The sequence below is a fragment of the Musa acuminata genome, unplaced genomic scaffold (assembly GCF_036884655.1).
Source record: "Musa acuminata AAA Group cultivar baxijiao unplaced genomic scaffold, Cavendish_Baxijiao_AAA HiC_scaffold_674, whole genome shotgun sequence".
In the NCBI taxonomy this organism is placed as follows: domain Eukaryota; kingdom Viridiplantae; phylum Streptophyta; class Magnoliopsida; order Zingiberales; family Musaceae; genus Musa; species Musa acuminata.
Window position 1 is genome coordinate 5,001 of NW_027020910.1, and position 27,500 is coordinate 32,500.

Genomic DNA, 27,500 nt, shown 5'->3' on the forward strand with positions numbered 1-27,500 from the left:
TACCTTGCTAAATCTAATAGGTACCTTGTGTCAGAATTGAGAAATTCTATGGCTCGAATTTTTAGTATTCTCTTATTTATCACCTGTGTCTACTATTTAGGCAGAATGCCGTCGCCTATTGTCACTAAGAAACTGAAAGAAACCTCAGAAAAGGAAGAAAGGGGAGAAAGTGAGGAAGAAAGCGATGTAGAAAGTGAGGAAGAAAGCGATGTAGAAACAACTTCCGAAAGGAAGGAGACTAAACAGGAACAAGAGGGATCCACCGAAAAAGACCCTTCCCTTTATTCGGAAGAAAAGGAGGATCCGGACAAAATAGATGAAACGGAAGAGATCCGAGTGAATGGAAAGGAAAAAACAAAGCATGAATTCCACTTTCACTTTAAAGACACATGCGATAAAGATAGCCCAGTTTACGAAGATTCTTATCTTGATACCTATCAAGATAATTGGGAATTGGGAAGACTTGAAGAAGAGAAAAATGAAAAGACTTTTTTCTGCTTTGACTTTGAAAAACCTATTGTAACTTTTCTTTTCGATTATAAGCGGTGGAATCGTCCATTGCGATATATAAAAAATAATCGATTTGAAAATAGTGTACAAAATGAAATGTCACAATATTTTTTTTATACGTGTTCAAGTGATGGAAAACAAATAATATCTTTTAATATCCGCCTAGTTTATCAACTTTTTCGGAAATGATAGAACGCAAAATGTCTTTGTACATGACAGAAAAATTTTCCCATGAAGACCTATATGATTATTGGGTTTCTACCAATGAGCAAAAAAAATACAACTTGAGCAATGAATTGATAAGTCGAATAAAAACTCTAGAAGAAGAAGAAGAAGAAGAAGAAGAAGAAAGGATATCTCTTGCTCTAGATATACTTGAAAAAAGGACCAGATTATGCAACGATGAGAATGAGCAAGAATACTTGCCAAAAGCGTATGATCCTTTTTTGAGCGGACCGTATCGTGGAACAATAAGAACAATAAAAAAATTCTATTCACATACAATCATGAATGATTTAATTACTTCTACAAATGATTTAATTACTTCTACAAATGATTTAATTACTTCTACAGAAGAAGAAGATGTAGATTCCATAGAAACGTTTTGGATAAATAAGATTCATGGGCTCTTTCCTATTTCTAAAAATTCTCGAGAATTTGAACATGAAAAGAATCCGCTTGATGAGAAATCATCATTTAATTATATTGTTAATTTCTTAACGTCAATCGATGAATCTTCTTTATTTTTATTGGAAGAAGAAAGAAGAATTAATTCAGAAAGTAAAGCAAAATCCTTGAGATTTGTATTCGACATAATTACAACCAATCCAAATGATCAAACAACAACTGAAAAAAAATCCATTGGAATAGAAGAAAAAAAATCCATTGGAATAGAAGAAAAAAAATCCATTGGAATAGAAGAAATCAGTAAAAAGGTTCCTCGATGGTCATACAAATTGACCGATGAATTAGAAGGACTGGATCAAGAAAATGGAGAAGAACAGAAGGAAGATTATGAAATTTGTTCAAGAAAAGCGAAACGGGTGGTGATCTATACTGATAAAAATCTGGATACCGATACTGATAATATTGATCAAGCAGAAGCAGAAGCAGAAGCAGAAGCAGAAGCAGAAGAGGTGGCTTTGATACGTTATTCGCAACAACCAGATTTTAATCGGGGTATAATCCAAGGATCCATGCGTGCTCAAAGACGTAAAACAGTTATTTGGGAAATATTTCAAACAAATGTTCATTCCCCGCTTTTTTTGGATCGAATAGACAAAGTCTTTTTTTTTTTCTTTTTTTGATAGATATAGATATCGAATAATTAATCTTATTTTTAGGAATTCCGTGGGGGGAAACCCAGAATCCGAAACTTCCGACTTTGAGGAGGAAGAGGAAGAGACAAACACTGGGAAAAAAAAAGACGAGGAGAAAAAAAAAAAAGAGGAAGATGAACGGATAACAATATCAGAAATTTGGGATAGCATTATATTTGCTCAAGCAATAAGAGGTTTGATGCTGATAACCCAATCTTTTTTTAGAAAAAACATTGTATTGCCTTCATTGATAATAGCTAAAAATATTGGACGTATGTTATTATTCCAATTCCCCGAGTGGTATGAGGATTTGAAGGAATGGAATAGAGAAATACATGTTAAATGCACCTATAATGGTGTTCCATTATCAGAAACAGAATTTCCCCAAGATTGGTTAACAGATGGTATTCAGATAAAGATTTTATTTCCTTTTCGTTTAAAACCTTGGCGAAGATCTAAAATACGATCTCATCATGGAGATCCAATGAAAAAAAAAAGGAAAAAAAGAAAATTTTTGTGTTTTTAACAGTTTGGGGAATGGAAACGGAACTCCCTTTTGGTTCTCCCCGAAAGCAACCTTCTTTTTTTGAACCCATATATAAGGAACTCAAAAAAAAATTAGAAAAGTAAAAAAGAACTCTCTAAAAGTTTCAAAAGAAAAAAAAAGATGGGTCATCAAAATAGTTCTAGTTCTAAAACGAGTTCTAAAACGAGTTCTAAAACGAATAGTTCTAGTTCTAAAACGAATAGTTCTAGTTCTAAAACGAACAGTTCTAGTTCTAAAACGAATAATGAAGAAACTTGAAAAAGTGAACCAAATTTCTTTATTTGAATTGAGGAAGGGAAAAGTACATGAACCAAATGAAAATGCAAAAGATTCAAAAAAAAATAATCAGATTATTCACGAATCGACCATTCAAATTCGATCTATGAATTGGACAAATTATTTACTCATAGAAAAAAAAATGAAAGATCTTGCTGATAAGACAATCACAATAAGGAATCAAATAGAAGGAATCACAAAAGACAAGAAGAAAATAGTTCTAGCCTATCATGATAAAAGACCGGAATTACAAAAACATATTTGGCAGATACTTCAAAGAAAAAATACCCGATTAATACGCAAATCACATTATTTTATGAAATCTTTCATTGAAAAAATATACATAGATATCTTGCAATGTATGGTTACCATTTCTAAGGTTAATGCACAACTTTTAAAAAAAACAATTATCAATGAATCCATTTACAACGATGAAAGAAATCAAGAAGGAATTGATGAAACAGATCAAGATACAATGAACTTTATTTCGACTATAAAAAAGTCCTTTTCTAATCCTAATATTAGAAATGATTTAAACACTTATCACGACTTATCTTCCTTGTCCCAAGCATATGTATTTTACAAATTGTCACAAACCCAATTATTTAACAACCATCACCTGAGATCTGTACTTCAATATCACGATCACGGGACCTATCCTTTTATTAAAGACAAGATAAAGTATTATTGTATGACACGAGGAATATTTGATTCCAAATCAAGGTTTGATTCCAAATCAAGGCATAAGAAAATTAATAAGTCTGGAATGAATAAATGGAAAAACTGGTTAAAGGGTCATTATCAATATAATTTTTCTCGGAGCAAATGGTCTCGATTAGTACCGAAAAAATGGCGAAATAGAGTCAATCAACGTTGTACTATTCAAAATAAAGAATCAATGAAATTGTATTCATATAAAAAAGAAAAAGACCGATTAATTCATTACATGAATGAAAATTTTTGTGCAGTGGATTTATCGATGAGTCAAAAAGAAAAATTTAAAAAACACTACAGATATGATCTTTTATCACATGAATATATAAATTATGGGGATAGTAAGGACTCATACACACTGAAACCCGAATCGTTTTATGTATTGCTAAATATGACTATTGATGATTACCTAAAAAAAGGATATTTTATTGATACCCATAAAAATCTGGATAGAAAATATTTGGATTATAGAATTCTTCATTTTTGCCTTAGAAACAATAGTGATATTGAGAACAATAGTGATATTGAGAACAATAGTGATATTGAGAACAATAGTGATATTGAGGACTGGACCGATATGTATATCGGTACCGAAATTTATAAAAATACTAATAAAAATACTAAGACTAAGACTCATCAAAAAAAAATTTTTGATTGGATGGGAATGAATCGAAATTATTCTACCATATCAAATCTAGAACCTTGGTTCTTCCCAGAATTTGTGTTACCTTTTGATGCATATAAGATTAAACCGTGGATCATACCAATCAAATTACTTCTTTCTAATATTTATTATGAAAATGATATTAGTCAAAATCAAAATGAAAAAAATATTAGTCAAAATCAAAATGAAAAAAATATTAGTCAAAATCAAAATAAAAAAAATATTAGTCAAAATCAAAATAAAAAAAATATTAGTCAAAATCAAAATAAAAAAAATATTAGTCAAAATCAAAATAAAAAAAATATTAGTCAAAATCAAAATAAAAAAAATATTAGTCAAAATCAAAATAAAAAAAATATTAGTCAAAATCAAAATAAAAAAAATATTAGTCAAAATCAAAACATCAAAGATTCCGTTAAAATAGAATTTCAAAATTCCAACCAAGAAAAAGAGGGTCAATCAAATCTTGTATCAGATCCACAAAAACAAAACCAAAAGGAATATCTTGAAGAGGATTGCACGAGATCAAACATTAAAAAAGGTAAAAAAAAAAAAAAACAATCCAAGAAAAATAAGGAAGGAGAACTAGATTTGTTCCTGAAAAAATATTTTATTTTTCAATTAAGATGGGATGACCCCTTGAATCAAAAAATTATTAATAATGTTAGGATATATTGTCTCCTACTTAGATTGATAAATCCAAGGGAAATTGCTATATCCTCGATTCAAAGAGGAGAGATGCATCTGGATGTAATGCTGATTCAGAAAGATCTAGCTCTTACAGAATTAATAAAAAGGGGAATATTAATTATCGAACCAATTCGTCTATCTTTAAGAAGGGATGGAAAATTCATTATATATCAAACCATAAGTATTTCATTGATCGATAAGAGTAAACACCAAATTAATAGAAAATACATAAAGAAAAGATATGTTGATAAGAATAATTTGAAAAAATCCACTGGACGACATGGCAATATATTTGTGAATGGGGATCAAGATCATTATAATTTCTTTGTTCCTGAAAATATTCTATCTCCTAGACGTCGTAGAGAATTGAGAATTCTAATTTGTTTCAACTCTCATAATCGGGATATTGTGAATAGAAATCCAGTATTTTGCAACGAAAACAACATAAGAAACTCTGAACAATTTTTGAATGAGGACAAACGTCTTAATACGGATTTAAATAAATTAATTAAATGCAAATTGTTTCTTTGGCCCAATTACCGATTAGAAGATTTAGCTTGTATGAATCGCTATTGGTTTGATACCAATAATGGTAGTCGTTTCAGTATGTCAAGGATACGTATGTATCCACGATTCAGAATTATTTAATAGTATATTTCCTATATATCACATGCCGTTTTCAGTAAATAAAAACCGAAAGATGTACGCATATGGTGTGTTACGTTCTGGTACATGATACGTATTTACTTGTGTATCAATTCAATTGAATCTAGAAAGAAATCTACAGAATCTTTTTAGGTGCAAAGAAATCATTCTCTTTCGTAAATGCAGAAATATATTATCCTTTTCTTTTCTATCTAAATCAAATGGAAAATTTGATTTAGATAGAAACGGATAAATCTAAATTTTTGCGTGTACTAGATTAAAAAAAATTGACATAATATAATAATTATTATTTTATTTTTCCTGATCGGTAAAATCCATGGCATGGAAAAGAAAGAAAAGAAAAAGATAAAAAAAGTTTTATGGTCAAAAATTCATTCATTTCACTTCTTCCACAAGAAGAAAAAGAAGAAAACAGGGGTTCTGTTGAATTTCAAGTATTAAGTTTCACCAATAAGATACGAAGACTTACTTCACATTTGGAATTGCACAAAAGAGATTTTTTATCACAAAGAGGTCTACAAAAAATTCTGAGAAAACGTCAACGTCTGCTGGCTTATTTGTCAAAGAAAAATAGAGCGCGTTATAAGAAATTAATTGACCAGTTGGATATTCGGGAGCCAAAAAATCGTTAATTAAATCGTTTGAATTAGTATAGTAGTTATTAGATTTTTTATTTTGATGAACCTCCTACTTTTTTGAGGAATTCATGAAATAATGAATTAAGGAAGAAAAGATATGACTGTACCGGCTACAAAAAAAGATTTCATGATAGTTAATATGGGTCCTCACCACCCATCAATGCATGGTGTTCTTCGACTGATCGTTACTCTCGATGGTGAAGATGTTATTGACTGTGAACCCATATTGGGCTATTTACACAGAGGGATGGAAAAAATAGCGGAAAACCGAACAATTATACAATATCTGCCTTATGTAACACGTTGGGATTATTTAGCTACTATGTTCACAGAGGCAATAACGGTAAATGCACCAGAACAACTGGAAAATGTTCAAGTACCTAAAAGGGCTAGCTATATCAGAGTAATTATGCTGGAGCTGAGCCGTATAGCTTCTCATTTGTTATGGCTTGGGCCTTTTATGGCGGATATCGGCGCGCAGACTCCCTTTTTCTATATTTTCAGAGAGAGAGAATTGATATATGATTTATTCGAAGCCGCCACAGGTATGCGAATGATGCATAATTATTTCCGCATCGGAGGAGTAGCTGCCGATCTACCTTATGGCTGGATAGATAAATGTTTGGATTTTTGCGATTATTTTTTAACAGGAATTGTTGAATATCAAAAACTCATTACGCGAAATCCCATTTTTTTGGAGCGAGTCGAAGGAGTGGGCATTATTGGTGGAGAGGAAGCAATAAATTGGGGTTTATCAGGACCGATGTTACGAGCTTCTGGAACACAATGGGATCTTCGTAAAATTGATAATTATGAGTGTTACAATGAATTCGATTGGGAAGTCCAATGGCAAAAAGAAGGAGATTCGTTAGCTCGTTATTTAGTACGAATCGGTGAAATGAGGGAATCTATAAAAATAATTCAACAGGCTCTAGAAGGAATTCCTGGAGGACCCTATGAGAATTTAGAAGTCCGACGCTTTGATAGAGCAAAAAATTCCGAATGGAATGATTTTGAATATAGATTTATTAGTAAAAAACCTTCACCCAATTTTGAATTGTCGAAACAAGAACTTTACGTGAGAGTAGAAGCCCCAAAAGGGGAATTAGGAATTTATTTGATAGGAGATAATAGTGTTTTCCCTTGGAGATGGAAAATTCGTCCACCCGGCTTCATAAATTTGCAAATTCTTCCTCAGCTAGTTAAAAGAATGAAATTGGCTGATATCATGACGATACTAGGTAGTATAGATATCATTATGGGAGAGGTTGATCGTTGAAATGATAATTGATACGACAGAAGTACAAACTATCAATTCTTTTTCTATATCGGAATCCTTAAAAGAAGTATATGGACTCATATGGATCTTTGTACCCATTTTGACCCTTATATTGGGAATTACAATAGGGGTACTAGTAATTGTGTGGTTAGAAAGAGAAATATCTGCAGCGATACAACAACGTATTGGGCCTGAATATGCCGGCCCCTTGGGAATTCTTCAAGCTCTAGCAGATGGAACTAAACTACTTTTTAAAGAAGACCTTCTCCCATCTAGAGGAGATGTTCGTTTGTTTAGTATTGGACCGTCTATAGTGGTCATATCAATTCTACTAAGTTATTTAGTAATTCCTTTTGGGTATCGCCTCATTTTAGCCGATCTCAGTATAGGTGTTTTTTTATGGGTCGCCATTTCAAGTATTGCTCCTATTGGGCTTCTTATGTCAGGATACGGATCGAATAATAAATATTCCTTTTCAGGTGGTCTACGAGCTGCTGCTCAATCTATTAGTTATGAAATACCATTAACTCTATGTGTGTTATCAATATCTCTACGTGTGATTCGTTGAACATGAACTTTATACTTCTTTCCTAGAAGTAAAGGAAAGAAGTTGAATGTAATGTATTGAATAGGTATTTTATTTTTTATTCATCATTCGGGTCAATGAGTTAAACCAGATAGTTATATGAGTGAAACAAAACAACTTAGAAGTTTGCAGTAAGAAGATAAAATCTCATTTCATATGTACAAGAATAAAGTTGAAGTAAACATAAGCAGTGTAAACTGTTTACCCCAAGATTAAGATTCTTTCATTAGTCATCATATCTTGGAGCGGGTGTAAAAGATCAACTGTATGGAGTTTTCATTACTGTCTTGTATTTATTACCATGCCGTAGATCAATCAAAAATCAGTGGACGGTTAGGAACACCAAAGTGCACAAAGGATTAGTAATAGAGATAATGTAAGGTATCAAAAAAAGAGATATTTCTACAATTTATAAAACGAATAAAAATAGGGACTTTAAGTTGGTAGAAATGATCAAGCAGTACTTCCCTACGATTCCGATCTAGAGTATGCTCCTATTCACTGATTAAAGAAATGACTATCCAGAACGAATTAATCCCTTATTCTTTTTTTTTCAAAGTACCCTCTTCTGAGATAGAAGAACAGGAACAAAAGAAATGGAATGTAATAATCGAATTAATAAAAAAAAGATATTTATTTATTCTTTTTTCCCATCCATATGGGTGGAATTCCTATCACAATTAATGGACTAATTCCTAATTCTTTAAATTCTTTAGATTTATTGATATAACGAGTATTTTATTGAAGGGCTGAGTTATTACCGAACAAAGAAAAATACATTTTTATTATCATAAGGGATGAGATTAATTCCGAAGCACTTTTTCTTATTCTAGCAAACGGAATTCCATTGGTTTAATTTCGGACTCTCTGATATATCTTTATTCTAGTTATCCCAAAAGAAAAGGGGTGATAATATCGAACTAGTCCTTACATTTATTTGTGGCCATAGAGGAGCCGTATGAAGCTGAGGTCTCATGTACGGTTTTGGAATAGCGATGGAAACAGTAATGTTATTATCGACTATAATTATCTAACAGTTCAAGTACAGTTGATATAGTTGAAGCACAGTCCAAATATGGCTTTTGGGGGTGGAATCTATGGCGTCAGCCCATAGGATTTATAGTTTTCATAATTTCTTCTCTAGCTGAATGTGAGAGATTGCCCTTTGATTTACCAGAAGCAGAGGAGGAATTAGTAGCAGGTTATCAAACCGAATATTCTGGTATCAGATTTGGTTTATTTTATCTTGCTTCTTACCTAAATCTATTAGCTTCTTCGTTATTCGTAACGGTTCTTTACTTAGGTGGGTGGAATTTATCTATTCCGTACATATCCATTCCTGAGCTTTTCGGAATAAAAAAAATAGCTGGAGTCTTTGGAATGACAATTGGTATCTTTATTACATTAGTTAAAGCTTATTTGTTTCTGTTCATTTCTATCACAACAAGATGGACTTTACCTAGGATGAGAATGGACCAGCTATTAAATCTTGGATGGAAATTTCTTTTACCTATTTCTTTGGGTAATCTATTATTGACAACTTCTTCCCAACTTGTTTCACTATAAAATAACAGAATACGATAACGATATTCTAGATTCATAACCTCTTTCAAACAAGAGAAAGAAACATCAATTTATTTATGGATATCTACAATATGTTTCCCATGGTAACTGGGTTCATGAATTATGGTCAACAAACAATACGAGCTGCAAGGTATATTGGTCAAAGTTTCATAATTACCTTATCCCACACAAACCGTTTACCTGTAACTATTCAATATCCTTATGAGAAATCAATTACGTCAGAACGTTTTCGTGGTCGAATTCACTTTGAATTTGATAAATGTATTGCTTGCGAAGTATGTGTTCGTGTATGCCCAATAGATCTACCTGTTGTTGATTGGAGATTGGAAAGAGATATGAAAAAGAAACAATTGCTTAATTATAGTATTGATTTCGGGGTCTGTATATTTTGTGGTAACTGTGTCGAGTATTGTCCAACAAACTGTTTATCAATGACTGAAGAATATGAGCTTTCTACTTATGATCGTCACGAATTGAATTATAATCAAATTGCTTTGAGTCGGTTACCAATGTCAGTAATTGAAGATTACACAATTCAAACAGTTATGAATTCGACTCAAATCAAAATAGATAAAGATAAACCCTTTGATTCAAGAACGATTACCGATTACTAAGATTTTGTTTTGATATAAAAGATCAAAACTTTTTTATTTTGGTTGGTCAGTAACTACAAATAATAATTAGTAACTATAGATTTAATTAGTAACTATAGATTGGTGAGAATCACTCTTTGATTTAAACTTATAATATTTTTATCACGGGAATTTCGAAATATACAATTTCAACTACTTTTTTTATTCTTTTTCTTTTGGATAAAAAGTAAGTAGGATTGGCCCAATAAAATAATTATATCTATATATAAAATTAATATTAAATTAATCCATATTAAGATTTAATTCAATTAGGAACATATCATATACAATAAAAATGGGGTAACCCTTTTCCTTTCCTGGACCATTTAGTAAGGTCATGATTTGACTTATATATTTTTTTTTTTACATATTATACATAATGGATTTACCTGGACCAATACATGATATTCTTGTAGCATTTCTGGGGTCAGTTCTTATATTAGGGGGTCTGGGGGTAGTATTACTTACCAATCCTATTTATTCTGCTTTTTCATTGGGATTGGTTCTTGTTTGTATATCCTTATTCTACATTCCATCGAACTCTTTTTTTGTAGCTGCCGCACAGCTACTTATTTATGTGGGAGCCGTAAATGTCTTAATCATATTTGCGGTAATGTTCATGAATGGTTCAGAATATTCCAATGATTCGTATTTTTGGACCATTGGAGATGGAGTCACTTCACTGGTTTGTACAAGTATTCTTTTTTCACTAATTACTACTATACCAGATACGTCATGGTACGGAATTATTTGGACTACAAGATCAAACCAGATTATAGAACAGGACCTAATAAGTAACGTTCAACAAATTGGGATTCATTTATCGACAGATTTTTATCTTCCCTTTGAACTAATTTCTATAATTCTTTTAGTTTCCTTGATAGGTGCAATTACTATGGCTCGCCAATAATAAATACTTAGAATTTTAAAAGAATTAAAAAGTTTTTAGAATTTTAGAAGTTCTAAATAAATAAAAAATCGAATCGCTTCAATTGTTCATATTGAAATGAATCGAGATTGATAAGGAGTTAGTCAATGATGTTCGAGCATGTACTTTTTTTGAGTGTTTATTTATTTTCTATCGGTCTCTATGGATTGATCACAAGTCGAAACATGGTTAGAGCACTTATGTGTCTTGAGCTTATACTAAATTCGGTTAATATTAATCTTGTAACATTTTCTGATATATTTGATAGTCGCCAATTAAAAGGAAACATTTTCTCAATCTTTATTATAGCTGTTGCAGCTGCTGAAGCAGCTATTGGTCTAGCTATTGTTTCGTCGATTCATCGAAACAGAAAATCAACTCGTATCAATCAATCGAATTTGTTGAATAATTAGTGATAATTATCATGATCATATATTGAATAATCAGTTATAATGATCATATAAATCAAGACACCACACAACATGATAAAGCATAAGAAAATATAAATGAAATTGGAATATTTTTCTATTTCTATTCTTTCACTTTCATATTCCATTAATGAAAAATAATTATATTCTTAATTTAATTGGTATTATAATTTTTTTATTTCGTTTTTTATTTGTTTATTTTATTTAATTTTAATGTATTTAAATTTTAATGTTTTTAATGTATTTTTAATGTATTATATAATAATATAAATGTATTATATAATAATATACTGCATAATATTATAAATATTATAATAAAATAATAAAAATAATATTATTAAATAATAATATGTTAATCATATTACGAAAATAAATTAAATTACTAATTTAGTTTTATTTTTATATATTCATATTTCATATTGAAAATATGAATATTGAAATATTGATTTGAATGATTGATCAATTTGTTTTGTCGGCCAATTTTTATTTACACATGTGACTCGTATGATCATGATTTTTGAAACGGAAATCAAAGTCTCTTGGCTTTTTCTCATGAACAGATTTAGAAATATATTGATTCTTAAAATTTTAATAAACCACTGCTTCGTCTGGTGTCTATAATATAAATACTAATTTTCTACCAGATTGAAAATTTTTGATGTTAAAATCTGGAATTTATAGATCCAATGTCACATTCAGTAAAAATTTATGATACATGTATAGGGTGTACTCAATGTGTACGAGCCTGCCCCACAGACGTATTGGAAATGATACCTTGGGACGGATGTAAAGCTAAGCAAATTGCTTCCGCACCAAGAACCGAGGACTGTGTGGGTTGTAAGAGATGTGAATCCGCCTGCCCCACGGATTTTTTGAGTGTCCGTGTTTATTTATCATATGAAACAACTCGCAGCATGGGTCTAGGTTATTGATACGTTACAAAAAAATCCACTTGAATCAATTGATTCCTCTTTACCGACAAAAGCCCGTACTCGAGAAAATATATTATTCTATTCCGAGCACGGGTTTTTCTGGTCAAACGTATCTTGTCTTTATCACGAGTTATTTTCCTTGGTTAACAATACTTGTTGTTTTGCCGATATCCGTCGGTTCTTCCATTTTCTTTCTTCCTCATAAAGGAAATAAGATGTTTAGGTGGTATGCTATATGTATATGCTCGTTGGAACTCCTTCTAACAACCTATGTTTTCTGTTATCATTTCCAATTGGACGATCCATTAACCCAATTGGAGGAAGATTTAAAATGGATAGATGTTTTTGATTTTCACTGGAGACTGGGAATCGATGGGCTTTCCATAGGACCTATTTTACTGACAGGATTTATCACCACTTTAGCTACCTTAGCGGCTTGGCCAGTTACTCGAAATTCGCGATTGTTCTATTTTCTCATGTTAGCAATGTACAGCGGTCAAATAGGATTATTTTCTTCTAGAGACCTTTTACTTTTTTTCATGCTGTGGGAGTTAGAATTAATTCCTGTTTATTTACTTTTATCCATGTGGGGGGGAAAGAAACGTCTCTACTCGGCCACAAAGTTTATTTTGTACACTGCGGGGGGCTCCATTTTTCTCTTAATAGGAGTTCTAGGTATGGGTTTATATGGCCCTAATGAACCCACATTAGATTTTTCAAAATTAACTAATCAATCATATCCTGTGGCATTGGAAATAATATTATATTTTGGATTCCTTATTGCTTATGCTGTCAAATCGCCGATTATACCCCTACATACGTGGTTACCAGATACCCATGGAGAAGCACATTACAGTACATGTATGCTTCTAGCTGGAATCTTATTAAAAATGGGCGCATATGGACTTATTCGGATCAATATGGAATTATTACCCCACGCTCATTCTATATTTTCTCCCTGGTTGGTAATAGTGGGAACGATTCAAATAATCTATGCAGCTTCAACCTCTCTCGGTCAACGGAATTTAAAAAAAAGAATAGCCTATTCCTCTGTATCTCACATGGGTTTCACAATTATAGGAATTGGTTCTATAACCGGAATGGGACTCAACGGTGCCATTTTACAAATACTCTCTCATGGATTTATTGGTGCTGCGCTTTTTTTCTTGGCAGGAACGAGTTGTGATAGAATACGTCTTGTTTATCTCGACGAAATGGGGGGGGTATCGATCCCAATGCCAAAACTATTTACCATGTTCAGTAGTTTTTCGATGGCTTCTCTTGCATTGCCAGGAATGAGTGGTTTTGTTGCGGAATTATTAGTATTTTTTGGAATAATTACTAGTCCAAAATACCTTTTAATGCCAAAAATGCTAATTACTTTTGTAATGGCAATTGGAATGATATTAACTCCTATTTATTTATTATCTATGTTACGTCAGATGTTCTATGGATACAAGCTATTCAATGTTCCAAACTCTAATTTTGCGGATTCTGGACCACGAGAACTATTTGTTTCAATCTGTATCTTTCTACCCGTAATAGGTATTGGTATTTATCCGGATTTCGTTCTCTCGCTATCAGTTGACAGGGTGCAAGCTATCCTATCTAATTACTTTCATCGATAGTCTTTCATTAATAATACGGAAATATAATTTTTGTCTTTGATTTTAAGATTTTTAAAATCGTTCGCTGTACAATGCAAAAGAATAAAGTGAATTAGAATTGTAATGAGATGCATTTTGAGTTTTTGAGAACCGTTTTGAATAAGGAATGATTCAAACGGTTCTCAAAAACTCGCACAAACAAGAAGCTTTTATATATATATATGGGATGATGTTCTTATGTATTCTTTATGTAGTTTATTCAATTATTTATCTGTGTAGTTTATTCAAGTAGATGTTAATGTGAATGAACCATAACTATGTAGACCTATTCCTAATAGATTGATTCCAAAATAACATACCCAAATTATAAGAAATCCTATAGAAGCCACAAGTGCCGAATTCATACTTTGCAAACTTTGATTTGTTCTACTTCTAATATGTATTCTAGTTCTAGTATGTAAATAAATCGCGAATATGGTCCAAGTAATAAAAGCCCAAGTTTCTTTGGGGTCCCAATTCCAATAAGATCCCCATGCCTCATTAGCCCATACTGCTCCACAAAGAATGCCTATGGTTAAAAAGGTAAATCCTAAACTAATGACACGATAACTCCAATAATCCAAACGTTGAGTCAATTGATATTTATAATAATTTCGAAATGAAAGAAAAGAAGTGTTTTTAAAAACACTTCTTTTTTCATTCAAATATTGAATCTCACCAAAGAAAAATGGTTTAATTAAGAAATTATTACCTTTACAAAAAATATCGATGTTTTTTCGAAATGTAATGACTAGAAGAGCGACTGATAATAGTGATCCGCATAAAAGAGCTGCATAGCTTAATAACATCATACTTACGTGCATCATTAACCACTGAGATTGTAGAGCAGGTACTAATATTGCGGATTGATGCATTTCAGTTAAAAAACCCGACGTGGCAAAGCCTTGTGTAAAAATGGTACTTGGTGCGGTTATTGTGCTTAAATCATTTTTATGGTTCCCCATCTTGGAAATCATATGAATAATGGAGAAACTGCACGAAAGGAAGATTAATGACTCGTATAAATTACTTAACGGAAAATGTCCTGAAGAAATCCAACGAGAAACTAATAATCCTGTTATAGAGAAAAAAGTGGCTATCATCCCTTTTTCCAATGAATCACGCAATCCTACGATTTCGCGGACTAATAAGATCATTAAATGAATCGTAATCACAATTGAAATTATCGAAAAAGAGATATGAGTTAATATATGTTCTAAAGTTGTAAATATCATAAAAAGGGGTCCCATTAGAGAATTTAAATCGAGAATTGAATACATTATAGGATCCATTGTGTCTCTTTTAGAGGATTTATTTTCTAGGATTTCAAGGATGCCGCCACTCGGACTCGAACCGAGATGCTCTAGCACTGCTTCCTAAGAGCAGCGTGTCTACCAATTTCACCATGGCGGCTTACTTGAAATAATAATAGTCAATTCATGTTGAATCGTCGAGAATCAAGGATTCAATATAGTTTAGTAAACATTAGAATCGATAAATCAAAATTCATTTAAATTCCTATTTGAATCTCTATTCAAAAAAAGAATCTTTAGTTGGGATCATTGTAAGTTTAGTTTTAATAATAAAGTAAGTTTAGTTTTAGTAAGTTTAGTTTTAATAATAAACTTTCGCGTACTAGAAACTAAGTTCTTCCAAAACAGTTAGAACTCAATAGTTTTGTTGTCTGTCGAGGTATAGAACTAAGAATTGTTCATTTTCTATTTTTTGATTCGTTTTTTATTTATCCGATTTGATTTCATAGATTCAAACAAAATGAAAAAAAAAATATTTTTTTTTTCAATGAAGAAGATTAAATAACCAGGATTTCATATGTATAACAATTTCATCACTAAATCAAAAGAATTTGAAATTTTCTAACGATTTCGACACCTTAGTATCATTCCTTAGTATCATTAGAGTATTAATACTCTTCATATTATATATAATGGTCTCTTCATTATATATATAATGCATAATGGTAAGATTTACCAAACTAATTAGGTTTTTGTTAGGCATATAAGAAACAAAAGAATTTTCATTTCTATCGTAATCATACTCTACTTTTCACAATAGAAAAATATTTTTCTATTGTGAAAAAAGTAGATAGAAAAAATATTCAGAATTCGATATACATACCTTTATTCTACATACCACATCTACATACTACAACAGCTAGTTCTAACTCATATTGATATTGAGGAGTTCAATACATTAATTAATGTGAATCGTTCATCTTAAAAAATTCGAAGTTCTTCGGGTATGTCAATTCCGATTATTCCAAGACTTTATTATTTGTTTGTTGCACAAAAAAACTTTTTGAACGTCCGGTGGAAACCGATTTCGCTAAGGAAAAAGCCTTTACTGCAGCTAAAAATCCTTTTTTTTTCCAAATATTTTTACGAATACGTTTTTTTGACATAGAAGTACGCTTTTTGGGAACTGCCATTCAAAAAGGGTTACCAGTTTTTATCGTTGTATGTGAAAGACATGTATTGTTTTGTTCAAAATAGATTGTTCCTTTTAGTCATTATCTATACTTATTCCCTGGTAGAATAGTTTTAAAAAAAGCATTTTCGAATATGTTTAAAACCTATTAAAAAATATATTTAAAACCTATTAAAAAATATATTTAAAACCTGTTTGAAAATATATTTTAAACCTATTAAAACATATAATTTTATTAAAACATAATTAGAATCAAGTACTCCTTTTGGTATAACTCTTTTTTCTTATTATACTATATAATATGGCTATAAATTACCAGAATAGAATATTCTACTAAGACTAGACTAGAATAGTAGAATTATTAAAGATTTCATTTTGTTTTCTTATGGAACATACATATCAATATGCATGGATAATACCTTTTCTTCCACTTCCAGTTACTGTGTCAATAGGATTTGGACTTCTACTGATTCCGACAGCAACAAAAAATATTCGTCGTATATGGGCTTTTCCTAGTGTTTTACTGTTAAGTATAGTTATGGGGTTTTCAGCCAATTTATCTATTCAACAAATACATGGAAGTTCTATCTATCAATATCTATGGTCTTGGACCATCAATAATGATTTTTCCTTAGAGTTCGGATATTTGATCGACCCACTTAGTTCTATTATGTCAATACTAATTACTACTGTTGGAATCTTGGTTCTTATTTATAGTGACAATTATATGTCTCATGATCAAGGATATCTGAGATTTTTTGCTTATATGAGTTTTTTCAATGCTTCCATGTTGGGATTAGTTACCAGTTCCAATTTGATACAAATTTATATTTTTTGGGAACTGGTGGGGATGTGTTCCTATTTATTAATAGGATTTTGGTTCACACGACCGACTGCAGCAAGTGCTTGTCAAAAAGCTTTTGTAACTAACCGTGTAGGGGATTTTGGTTTATTATTAGGAATTTTAGGTTTTTATTGGATAACAGGTAGTTTCGAATTTCGGGATTTGTTCGAAATAACTAATAACTTGATCCATAATAATGGTGTCAGTTCTTTATTTGCTACTTTGTGTGCCTCTTTATTATTCATTGGTGCAGTTGCTAAATCCGCACAATTCCCCCTTCACGTATGGTTACCCGATGCCATGGAAGGACCCACTCCCATCTCGGCTCTTATACACGCTGCTACTATGGTAGCAGCAGGAATTTTTCTTGTAGCTCGACTTCTTCCTATTTTCATAGCTATACCTTACATAATGAATTTCATATCTTTAATAGGTGTAATAACAGTACTACTAGGAGCTACTTTGGCTCTTGCTCAAAGAGATATAAAAAGAAGTTTAGCCTATTCTACAATGTCTCAATTGGGTTATATTATGTTAGCTCTAGGTATAGGTTCTTATCGAGCTGCTTTATTCCATTTGATTACCCATGCCTATTCTAAAGCTTTATTGTTTTTGGGATCCGGATCCATTATTCATTCAATGGAACCTATTGTTGGATATTCGCCAGAAAAAAGTCAGAATATGGCTCTTATGGGTGGTTTAAGAAGATATGTTCCAATTACAAGAACTACTTTTTTATTGGGTACACTTTCTATTTGCGGTATTCCACCTCTTGCTTGTTTTTGGTCCAAAGATGAAATTCTTAATGATAGTTGGTTGTATTCACCAATTTTCGCAATAATAGCTTGTTTCACAGCAGGATTGACTGCATTTTATATGTTTCGGGTGTATTTACTTACCTTTGATGGACATTTGCGCGTTCATTTTCAAGATTACAGTAGCACAAAAAATAGTTCGTCCTATTCAATATCTCTATGGGGAAAGGAGGTAGCCAAAGCAGTCAATAGAAATTTACCTTTATCAACAATGAATAATAGGGTCTTCTTTTTTTCAAAGGATATGTATAAAATTGATAATAATCTAAAAAAATGCATACGATACTTTAATACTTCTTTCGAAAAAAAGTACACTTCTATGTACCCTCGCGAAGTGGACAATACTATGCTATTTCCTCTGCTTATATTGGTATTATTTACTTTGTTTGTTGGATCAATAGGAATTCATTTTGATCAAGGAGTAATAGATTTGGATATATTATCCAAATGGTTAACTCCACTCACAAACCTTTTCCATCCAAATTCGAGTTATTCTGTGGATTGGTATGAATTTTTTACAAATGCAATTTTTTCAGTAAGTATAGCTATTTCCGGACTATTCATAGCATATATCTTATATGGGTCTGCTTATTCGTTTTTCCGGAATTTGAACTTTATCAATGCATTTGTAAAAGGTGGTCCTAAAAGGATTCTCTTGGACCAAATAAAAAATGGGATATACAATTGGTCATATAATCGTGGTTACATAGATATTTTTTATACTAAGGTTTTTACCATGGGTATAAGGGGATTAACCGAACTAACTCAGTTTTTTGATAGATATATAATTGATGGAATTACAAATGGGGTTGGCATTGCAAGTTTTTTTATAGGGGAAGGAATCAAATCCATGGGAGGTGGACGAATCTCTTCTTATCTATTCTTTTATTTATTTTATGCATCAATATCTTTATTCATTTTTTTATTTTTTTTATAAATTTATATTTTATAAATTTATAAATATAAACCAACTTAAAGTCCCTATTTTTATTCGTTTTATAAATTGTAGAAATATCTCTTTTTTTGATACCTTACATTATCTCTATTACTAATCCTTTGTGCACTTTGGTGTTCCTAACCGTCCACTGATTTTTGATTGATCTACGGCATGGTAATAAATACAAGACAGTAATGAAAACTCCATACAGTTGATCTTTTACACCCGCTCCAAGATATGATGACTAATGAAAGAATCTTAATCTTGGGGTAAACAGTTTACACTGCTTATGTTTACTTCAACTTTATTCTTGTACATATGAAATGAGATTTTATCTTCTTACTGCAAACTTCTAAGTTGTTTTGTTTCACTCATATAACTATCTGGTTTAACTCATTGACCCGAATGATGAATAAAAAATAAAATACCTATTCAATACATTACATTCAACTTCTTTCCTTTACTTCTAGGAAAGAAGTATAAAGTTCATGTTCAACGAATCACACGTAGAGATATTGATAACACACATAGAGTTAATGGTATTTCATAACTAATAGATTGAGCAGCAGCTCGTAGACCACCTGAAAAGGAATATTTATTATTCGATCCGTATCCTGACATAAGAAGCCCAATAGGAGCAATACTTGAAATGGCGACCCATAAAAAAACACCTATACTGAGATCGGCTAAAATGAGGCGATACCCAAAAGGAATTACTAAATAACTTAGTAGAATTGATATGACCACTATAGACGGTCCAATACTAAACAAACGAACATCTCCTCTAGATGGGAGAAGGTCTTCTTTAAAAAGTAGTTTAGTTCCATCTGCTAGAGCTTGAAGAATTCCCAAGGGGCCGGCATATTCAGGCCCAATACGTTGTTGTATCGCTGCAGATATTTCTCTTTCTAACCACACAATTACTAGTACCCCTATTGTAATTCCCAATATAAGGGTCAAAATGGGTACAAAGATCCATATGAGTCCATATACTTCTTTTAAGGATTCCGATATAGAAAAAGAATTGATAGTTTGTACTTCTGTCGTATCAATTATCATTTCAACGATCAACCTCTCCCATAATGATATCTATACTACCTAGTATCGTCATGATATCAGCCAATTTCATTCTTTTAACTAGCTGAGGAAGAATTTGCAAATTTATGAAGCCGGGTGGACGAATTTTCCATCTCCAAGGGAAAACACTATTATCTCCTATCAAATAAATTCCTAATTCCCCTTTTGGGGCTTCTACTCTCACGTAAAGTTCTTGTTTCGACAATTCAAAATTGGGTGAAGGTTTTTTACTAATAAATCTATATTCAAAATCATTCCATTCGGAATTTTTTGCTCTATCAAAGCGTCGGACTTCTAAATTCTCATAGGGTCCTCCAGGAATTCCTTCTAGAGCCTGTTGAATTATTTTTATAGATTCCCTCATTTCACCGATTCGTACTAAATAACGAGCTAACGAATCTCCTTCTTTTTGCCATTGGACTTCCCAATCGAATTCATTGTAACACTCATAATTATCAATTTTACGAAGATCCCATTGTGTTCCAGAAGCTCGTAACATCGGTCCTGATAAACCCCAATTTATTGCTTCCTCTCCACCAATAATGCCCACTCCTTCGACTCGCTCCAAAAAAATGGGATTTCGCGTAATGAGTTTTTGATATTCAACAATTCCTGTTAAAAAATAATCGCAAAAATCCAAACATTTATCTATCCAGCCATAAGGTAGATCGGCAGCTACTCCTCCGATGCGGAAATAATTATGCATCATTCGCATACCTGTGGCGGCTTCGAATAAATCATATATCAATTCTCTCTCTCTGAAAATATAGAAAAAGGGAGTCTGCGCGCCGATATCCGCCATAAAAGGCCCAAGCCATAACAAATGAGAAGCTATACGGCTCAGCTCCAGCATAATTACTCTGATATAGCTAGCCCTTTTAGGTACTTGAACATTTTCCAGTTGTTCTGGTGCATTTACCGTTATTGCCTCTGTGAACATAGTAGCTAAATAATCCCAACGTGTTACATAAGGCAGATATTGTATAATTGTTCGGTTTTCCGCTATTTTTTCCATCCCTCTGTGTAAATAGCCCAATATGGGTTCACAGTCAATAACATCTTCACCATCGAGAGTAACGATCAGTCGAAGAACACCATGCATTGATGGGTGGTGAGGACCCATATTAACTATCATGAAATCTTTTTTTGTAGCCGGTACAGTCATATCTTTTCTTCCTTAATTCATTATTTCATGAATTCCTCAAAAAAGTAGGAGGTTCATCAAAATAAAAAATCTAATAACTACTATACTAATTCAAACGATTTAATTAACGATTTTTTGGCTCCCGAATATCCAACTGGTCAATTAATTTCTTATAACGCGCTCTATTTTTCTTTGACAAATAAGCCAGCAGACGTTGACGTTTTCTCAGAATTTTTTGTAGACCTCTTTGTGATAAAAAATCTCTTTTGTGCAATTCCAAATGTGAAGTAAGTCTTCGTATCTTATTGGTGAAACTTAATACTTGAAATTCAACAGAACCCCTGTTTTCTTCTTTTTCTTCTTGTGGAAGAAGTGAAATGAATGAATTTTTGACCATAAAACTTTTTTTATCTTTTTCTTTTCTTTCTTTTCCATGCCATGGATTTTACCGATCAGGAAAAATAAAATAATAATTATTATATTATGTCAATTTTTTTTAATCTAGTACACGCAAAAATTTAGATTTATCCGTTTCTATCTAAATCAAATTTTCCATTTGATTTAGATAGAAAAGAAAAGGATAATATATTTCTGCATTTACGAAAGAGAATGATTTCTTTGCACCTAAAAAGATTCTGTAGATTTCTTTCTAGATTCAATTGAATTGATACACAAGTAAATACGTATCATGTACCAGAACGTAACACACCATATGCGTACATCTTTCGGTTTTTATTTACTGAAAACGGCATGTGATATATAGGAAATATACTATTAAATAATTCTGAATCGTGGATACATACGTATCCTTGACATACTGAAACGACTACCATTATTGGTATCAAACCAATAGCGATTCATACAAGCTAAATCTTCTAATCGGTAATTGGGCCAAAGAAACAATTTGCATTTAATTAATTTATTTAAATCCGTATTAAGACGTTTGTCCTCATTCAAAAATTGTTCAGAGTTTCTTATGTTGTTTTCGTTGCAAAATACTGGATTTCTATTCACAATATCCCGATTATGAGAGTTGAAACAAATTAGAATTCTCAATTCTCTACGACGTCTAGGAGATAGAATATTTTCAGGAACAAAGAAATTATAATGATCTTGATCCCCATTCACAAATATATTGCCATGTCGTCCAGTGGATTTTTTCAAATTATTCTTATCAACATATCTTTTCTTTATGTATTTTCTATTAATTTGGTGTTTACTCTTATCGATCAATGAAATACTTATGGTTTGATATATAATGAATTTTCCATCCCTTCTTAAAGATAGACGAATTGGTTCGATAATTAATATTCCCCTTTTTATTAATTCTGTAAGAGCTAGATCTTTCTGAATCAGCATTACATCCAGATGCATCTCTCCTCTTTGAATCGAGGATATAGCAATTTCCCTTGGATTTATCAATCTAAGTAGGAGACAATATATCCTAACATTATTAATAATTTTTTGATTCAAGGGGTCATCCCATCTTAATTGAAAAATAAAATATTTTTTCAGGAACAAATCTAGTTCTCCTTCCTTATTTTTCTTGGATTGTTTTTTTTTTTTTTTACCTTTTTTAATGTTTGATCTCGTGCAATCCTCTTCAAGATATTCCTTTTGGTTTTGTTTTTGTGGATCTGATACAAGATTTGATTGACCCTCTTTTTCTTGGTTGGAATTTTGAAATTCTATTTTAACGGAATCTTTGATGTTTTGATTTTGACTAATATTTTTTTTATTTTGATTTTGACTAATATTTTTTTTATTTTGATTTTGACTAATATTTTTTTTATTTTGATTTTGACTAATATTTTTTTTATTTTGATTTTGACTAATATTTTTTTTATTTTGATTTTGACTAATATTTTTTTTATTTTGATTTTGACTAATATTTTTTTTATTTTGATTTTGACTAATATTTTTTTCATTTTGATTTTGACTAATATTTTTTTCATTTTGATTTTGACTAATATCATTTTCATAATAAATATTAGAAAGAAGTAATTTGATTGGTATGATCCACGGTTTAATCTTATATGCATCAAAAGGTAACACAAATTCTGGGAAGAACCAAGGTTCTAGATTTGATATGGTAGAATAATTTCGATTCATTCCCATCCAATCAAAAATTTTTTTTTGATGAGTCTTAGTCTTAGTATTTTTATTAGTATTTTTATAAATTTCGGTACCGATATACATATCGGTCCAGTCCTCAATATCACTATTGTTCTCAATATCACTATTGTTCTCAATATCACTATTGTTCTCAATATCACTATTGTTTCTAAGGCAAAAATGAAGAATTCTATAATCCAAATATTTTCTATCCAGATTTTTATGGGTATCAATAAAATATCCTTTTTTTAGGTAATCATCAATAGTCATATTTAGCAATACATAAAACGATTCGGGTTTCAGTGTGTATGAGTCCTTACTATCCCCATAATTTATATATTCATGTGATAAAAGATCATATCTGTAGTGTTTTTTAAATTTTTCTTTTTGACTCATCGATAAATCCACTGCACAAAAATTTTCATTCATGTAATGAATTAATCGGTCTTTTTCTTTTTTATATGAATACAATTTCATTGATTCTTTATTTTGAATAGTACAACGTTGATTGACTCTATTTCGCCATTTTTTCGGTACTAATCGAGACCATTTGCTCCGAGAAAAATTATATTGATAATGACCCTTTAACCAGTTTTTCCATTTATTCATTCCAGACTTATTAATTTTCTTATGCCTTGATTTGGAATCAAACCTTGATTTGGAATCAAATATTCCTCGTGTCATACAATAATACTTTATCTTGTCTTTAATAAAAGGATAGGTCCCGTGATCGTGATATTGAAGTACAGATCTCAGGTGATGGTTGTTAAATAATTGGGTTTGTGACAATTTGTAAAATACATATGCTTGGGACAAGGAAGATAAGTCGTGATAAGTGTTTAAATCATTTCTAATATTAGGATTAGAAAAGGACTTTTTTATAGTCGAAATAAAGTTCATTGTATCTTGATCTGTTTCATCAATTCCTTCTTGATTTCTTTCATCGTTGTAAATGGATTCATTGATAATTGTTTTTTTTAAAAGTTGTGCATTAACCTTAGAAATGGTAACCATACATTGCAAGATATCTATGTATATTTTTTCAATGAAAGATTTCATAAAATAATGTGATTTGCGTATTAATCGGGTATTTTTTCTTTGAAGTATCTGCCAAATATGTTTTTGTAATTCCGGTCTTTTATCATGATAGGCTAGAACTATTTTCTTCTTGTCTTTTGTGATTCCTTCTATTTGATTCCTTATTGTGATTGTCTTATCAGCAAGATCTTTCATTTTTTTTTCTATGAGTAAATAATTTGTCCAATTCATAGATCGAATTTGAATGGTCGATTCGTGAATAATCTGATTATTTTTTTTTGAATCTTTTGCATTTTCATTTGGTTCATGTACTTTTCCCTTCCTCAATTCAAATAAAGAAATTTGGTTCACTTTTTCAAGTTTCTTCATTATTCGTTTTAGAACTAGAACTGTTCGTTTTAGAACTAGAACTATTCGTTTTAGAACTAGAACTATTCGTTTTAGAACTCGTTTTAGAACTCGTTTTAGAACTAGAACTATTTTGATGACCCATCTTTTTTTTTCTTTTGAAACTTTTAGAGAGTTCTTTTTTACTTTTCTAATTTTTTTTTTGAGTTCCTTATATATGGGTTCAAAAAAAGAAGGTTGCTTTCGGGGAGAACCAAAAGGGAGTTCCGTTTCCATTCCCCAAACTGTTAAAAAACAAAAATTTTCTTTTTTTCCTTTTTTTTTCATTGGATCTCCATGATGAGATCGTATTTTAGATCTTCGCCAAGGTTTTAAACGAAAAGGAAATAAAATCTTTATCTGAATACCATCTGTTAACCAATCTTGGGGAAATTCTGTTTCTGATAATGGAACACCATTATAGGTGCATTTAACATGTATTTCTCTATTCCATTCCTTCAAATCCTCATACCACTCGGGGAATTGGAATAATAACATACGTCCAATATTTTTAGCTATTATCAATGAAGGCAATACAATGTTTTTTCTAAAAAAAGATTGGGTTATCAGCATCAAACCTCTTATTGCTTGAGCAAATATAATGCTATCCCAAATTTCTGATATTGTTATCCGTTCATCTTCCTCTTTTTTTTTTTTCTCCTCGTCTTTTTTTTTCCCAGTGTTTGTCTCTTCCTCTTCCTCCTCAAAGTCGGAAGTTTCGGATTCTGGGTTTCCCCCCACGGAATTCCTAAAAATAAGATTAATTATTCGATATCTATATCTATCAAAAAAAGAAAAAAAAAAGACTTTGTCTATTCGATCCAAAAAAAGCGGGGAATGAACATTTGTTTGAAATATTTCCCAAATAACTGTTTTACGTCTTTGAGCACGCATGGATCCTTGGATTATACCCCGATTAAAATCTGGTTGTTGCGAATAACGTATCAAAGCCACCTCTTCTGCTTCTGCTTCTGCTTCTGCTTCTGCTTCTGCTTGATCAATATTATCAGTATCGGTATCCAGATTTTTATCAGTATAGATCACCACCCGTTTCGCTTTTCTTGAACAAATTTCATAATCTTCCTTCTGTTCTTCTCCATTTTCTTGATCCAGTCCTTCTAATTCATCGGTCAATTTGTATGACCATCGAGGAACCTTTTTACTGATTTCTTCTATTCCAATGGATTTTTTTTCTTCTATTCCAATGGATTTTTTTTCTTCTATTCCAATGGATTTTTTTTCAGTTGTTGTTTGATCATTTGGATTGGTTGTAATTATGTCGAATACAAATCTCAAGGATTTTGCTTTACTTTCTGAATTAATTCTTCTTTCTTCTTCCAATAAAAATAAAGAAGATTCATCGATTGACGTTAAGAAATTAACAATATAATTAAATGATGATTTCTCATCAAGCGGATTCTTTTCATGTTCAAATTCTCGAGAATTTTTAGAAATAGGAAAGAGCCCATGAATCTTATTTATCCAAAACGTTTCTATGGAATCTACATCTTCTTCTTCTGTAGAAGTAATTAAATCATTTGTAGAAGTAATTAAATCATTTGTAGAAGTAATTAAATCATTCATGATTGTATGTGAATAGAATTTTTTTATTGTTCTTATTGTTCCACGATACGGTCCGCTCAAAAAAGGATCATACGCTTTTGGCAAGTATTCTTGCTCATTCTCATCGTTGCATAATCTGGTCCTTTTTTCAAGTATATCTAGAGCAAGAGATATCCTTTCTTCTTCTTCTTCTTCTTCTTCTTCTTCTAGAGTTTTTATTCGACTTATCAATTCATTGCTCAAGTTGTATTTTTTTTGCTCATTGGTAGAAACCCAATAATCATATAGGTCTTCATGGGAAAATTTTTCTGTCATGTACAAAGACATTTTGCGTTCTATCATTTCCGAAAAAGTTGATAAACTAGGCGGATATGTAAAAGATATTATTTGTTTTCCATCACTTGAACACGTATAAAAAAAATATTGTGACATTTCATTTTGTACACTATTTTCAAATCGATTATTTTTTATATATCGCAATGGACGATTCCACCGCTTATAATCGAAAAGAAAAGTTACAATAGGTTTTTCAAAGTCAAAGCAGAAAAAAGTCTTTTCATTTTTCTCTTCTTCAAGTCTTCCCAATTCCCAATTATCTTGATAGGTATCAAGATAAGAATCTTCGTAAACTGGGCTATCTTTATCGCATGTGTCTTTAAAGTGAAAGTGGAATTCATGCTTTGTTTTTTCCTTTCCATTCACTCGGATCTCTTCCGTTTCATCTATTTTGTCCGGATCCTCCTTTTCTTCCGAATAAAGGGAAGGGTCTTTTTCGGTGGATCCCTCTTGTTCCTGTTTAGTCTCCTTCCTTTCGGAAGTTGTTTCTACATCGCTTTCTTCCTCACTTTCTACATCGCTTTCTTCCTCACTTTCTCCCCTTTCTTCCTTTTCTGAGGTTTCTTTCAGTTTCTTAGTGACAATAGGCGACGGCATTCTGCCTAAATAGTAGACACAGGTGATAAATAAGAGAATACTAAAAATTCGAGCCATAGAATTTCTCAATTCTGACACAAGGTACCTATTAGATTTAGCAAGGTACCTATTAGATTTAGATCGAATAGAATGATTTTGCCGTATCCAGAATAATACCAATCCA

The 27,500-nt window shown here is 31.4% G+C and overlaps 1 protein-coding gene across 1 annotated transcript; it reads left to right on the forward strand.

The window, feature by feature from the left end:
* The first annotated feature begins 11,783 nt into the window (after positions 1-11,783).
* On the forward strand, positions 11,784-14,150 carry LOC135663047 (NAD(P)H-quinone oxidoreductase chain 4, chloroplastic). Its single transcript, XM_065176749.1, has one exon. The coding sequence runs from the start codon at positions 12,609-12,611 to the stop codon at positions 14,019-14,021; it is 1,413 nt and encodes a 470-aa protein (XP_065032821.1). The 5' UTR covers positions 11,784-12,608; the 3' UTR covers positions 14,022-14,150.
* Positions 14,151-27,500: the final 13,350 nt, after the last annotated feature.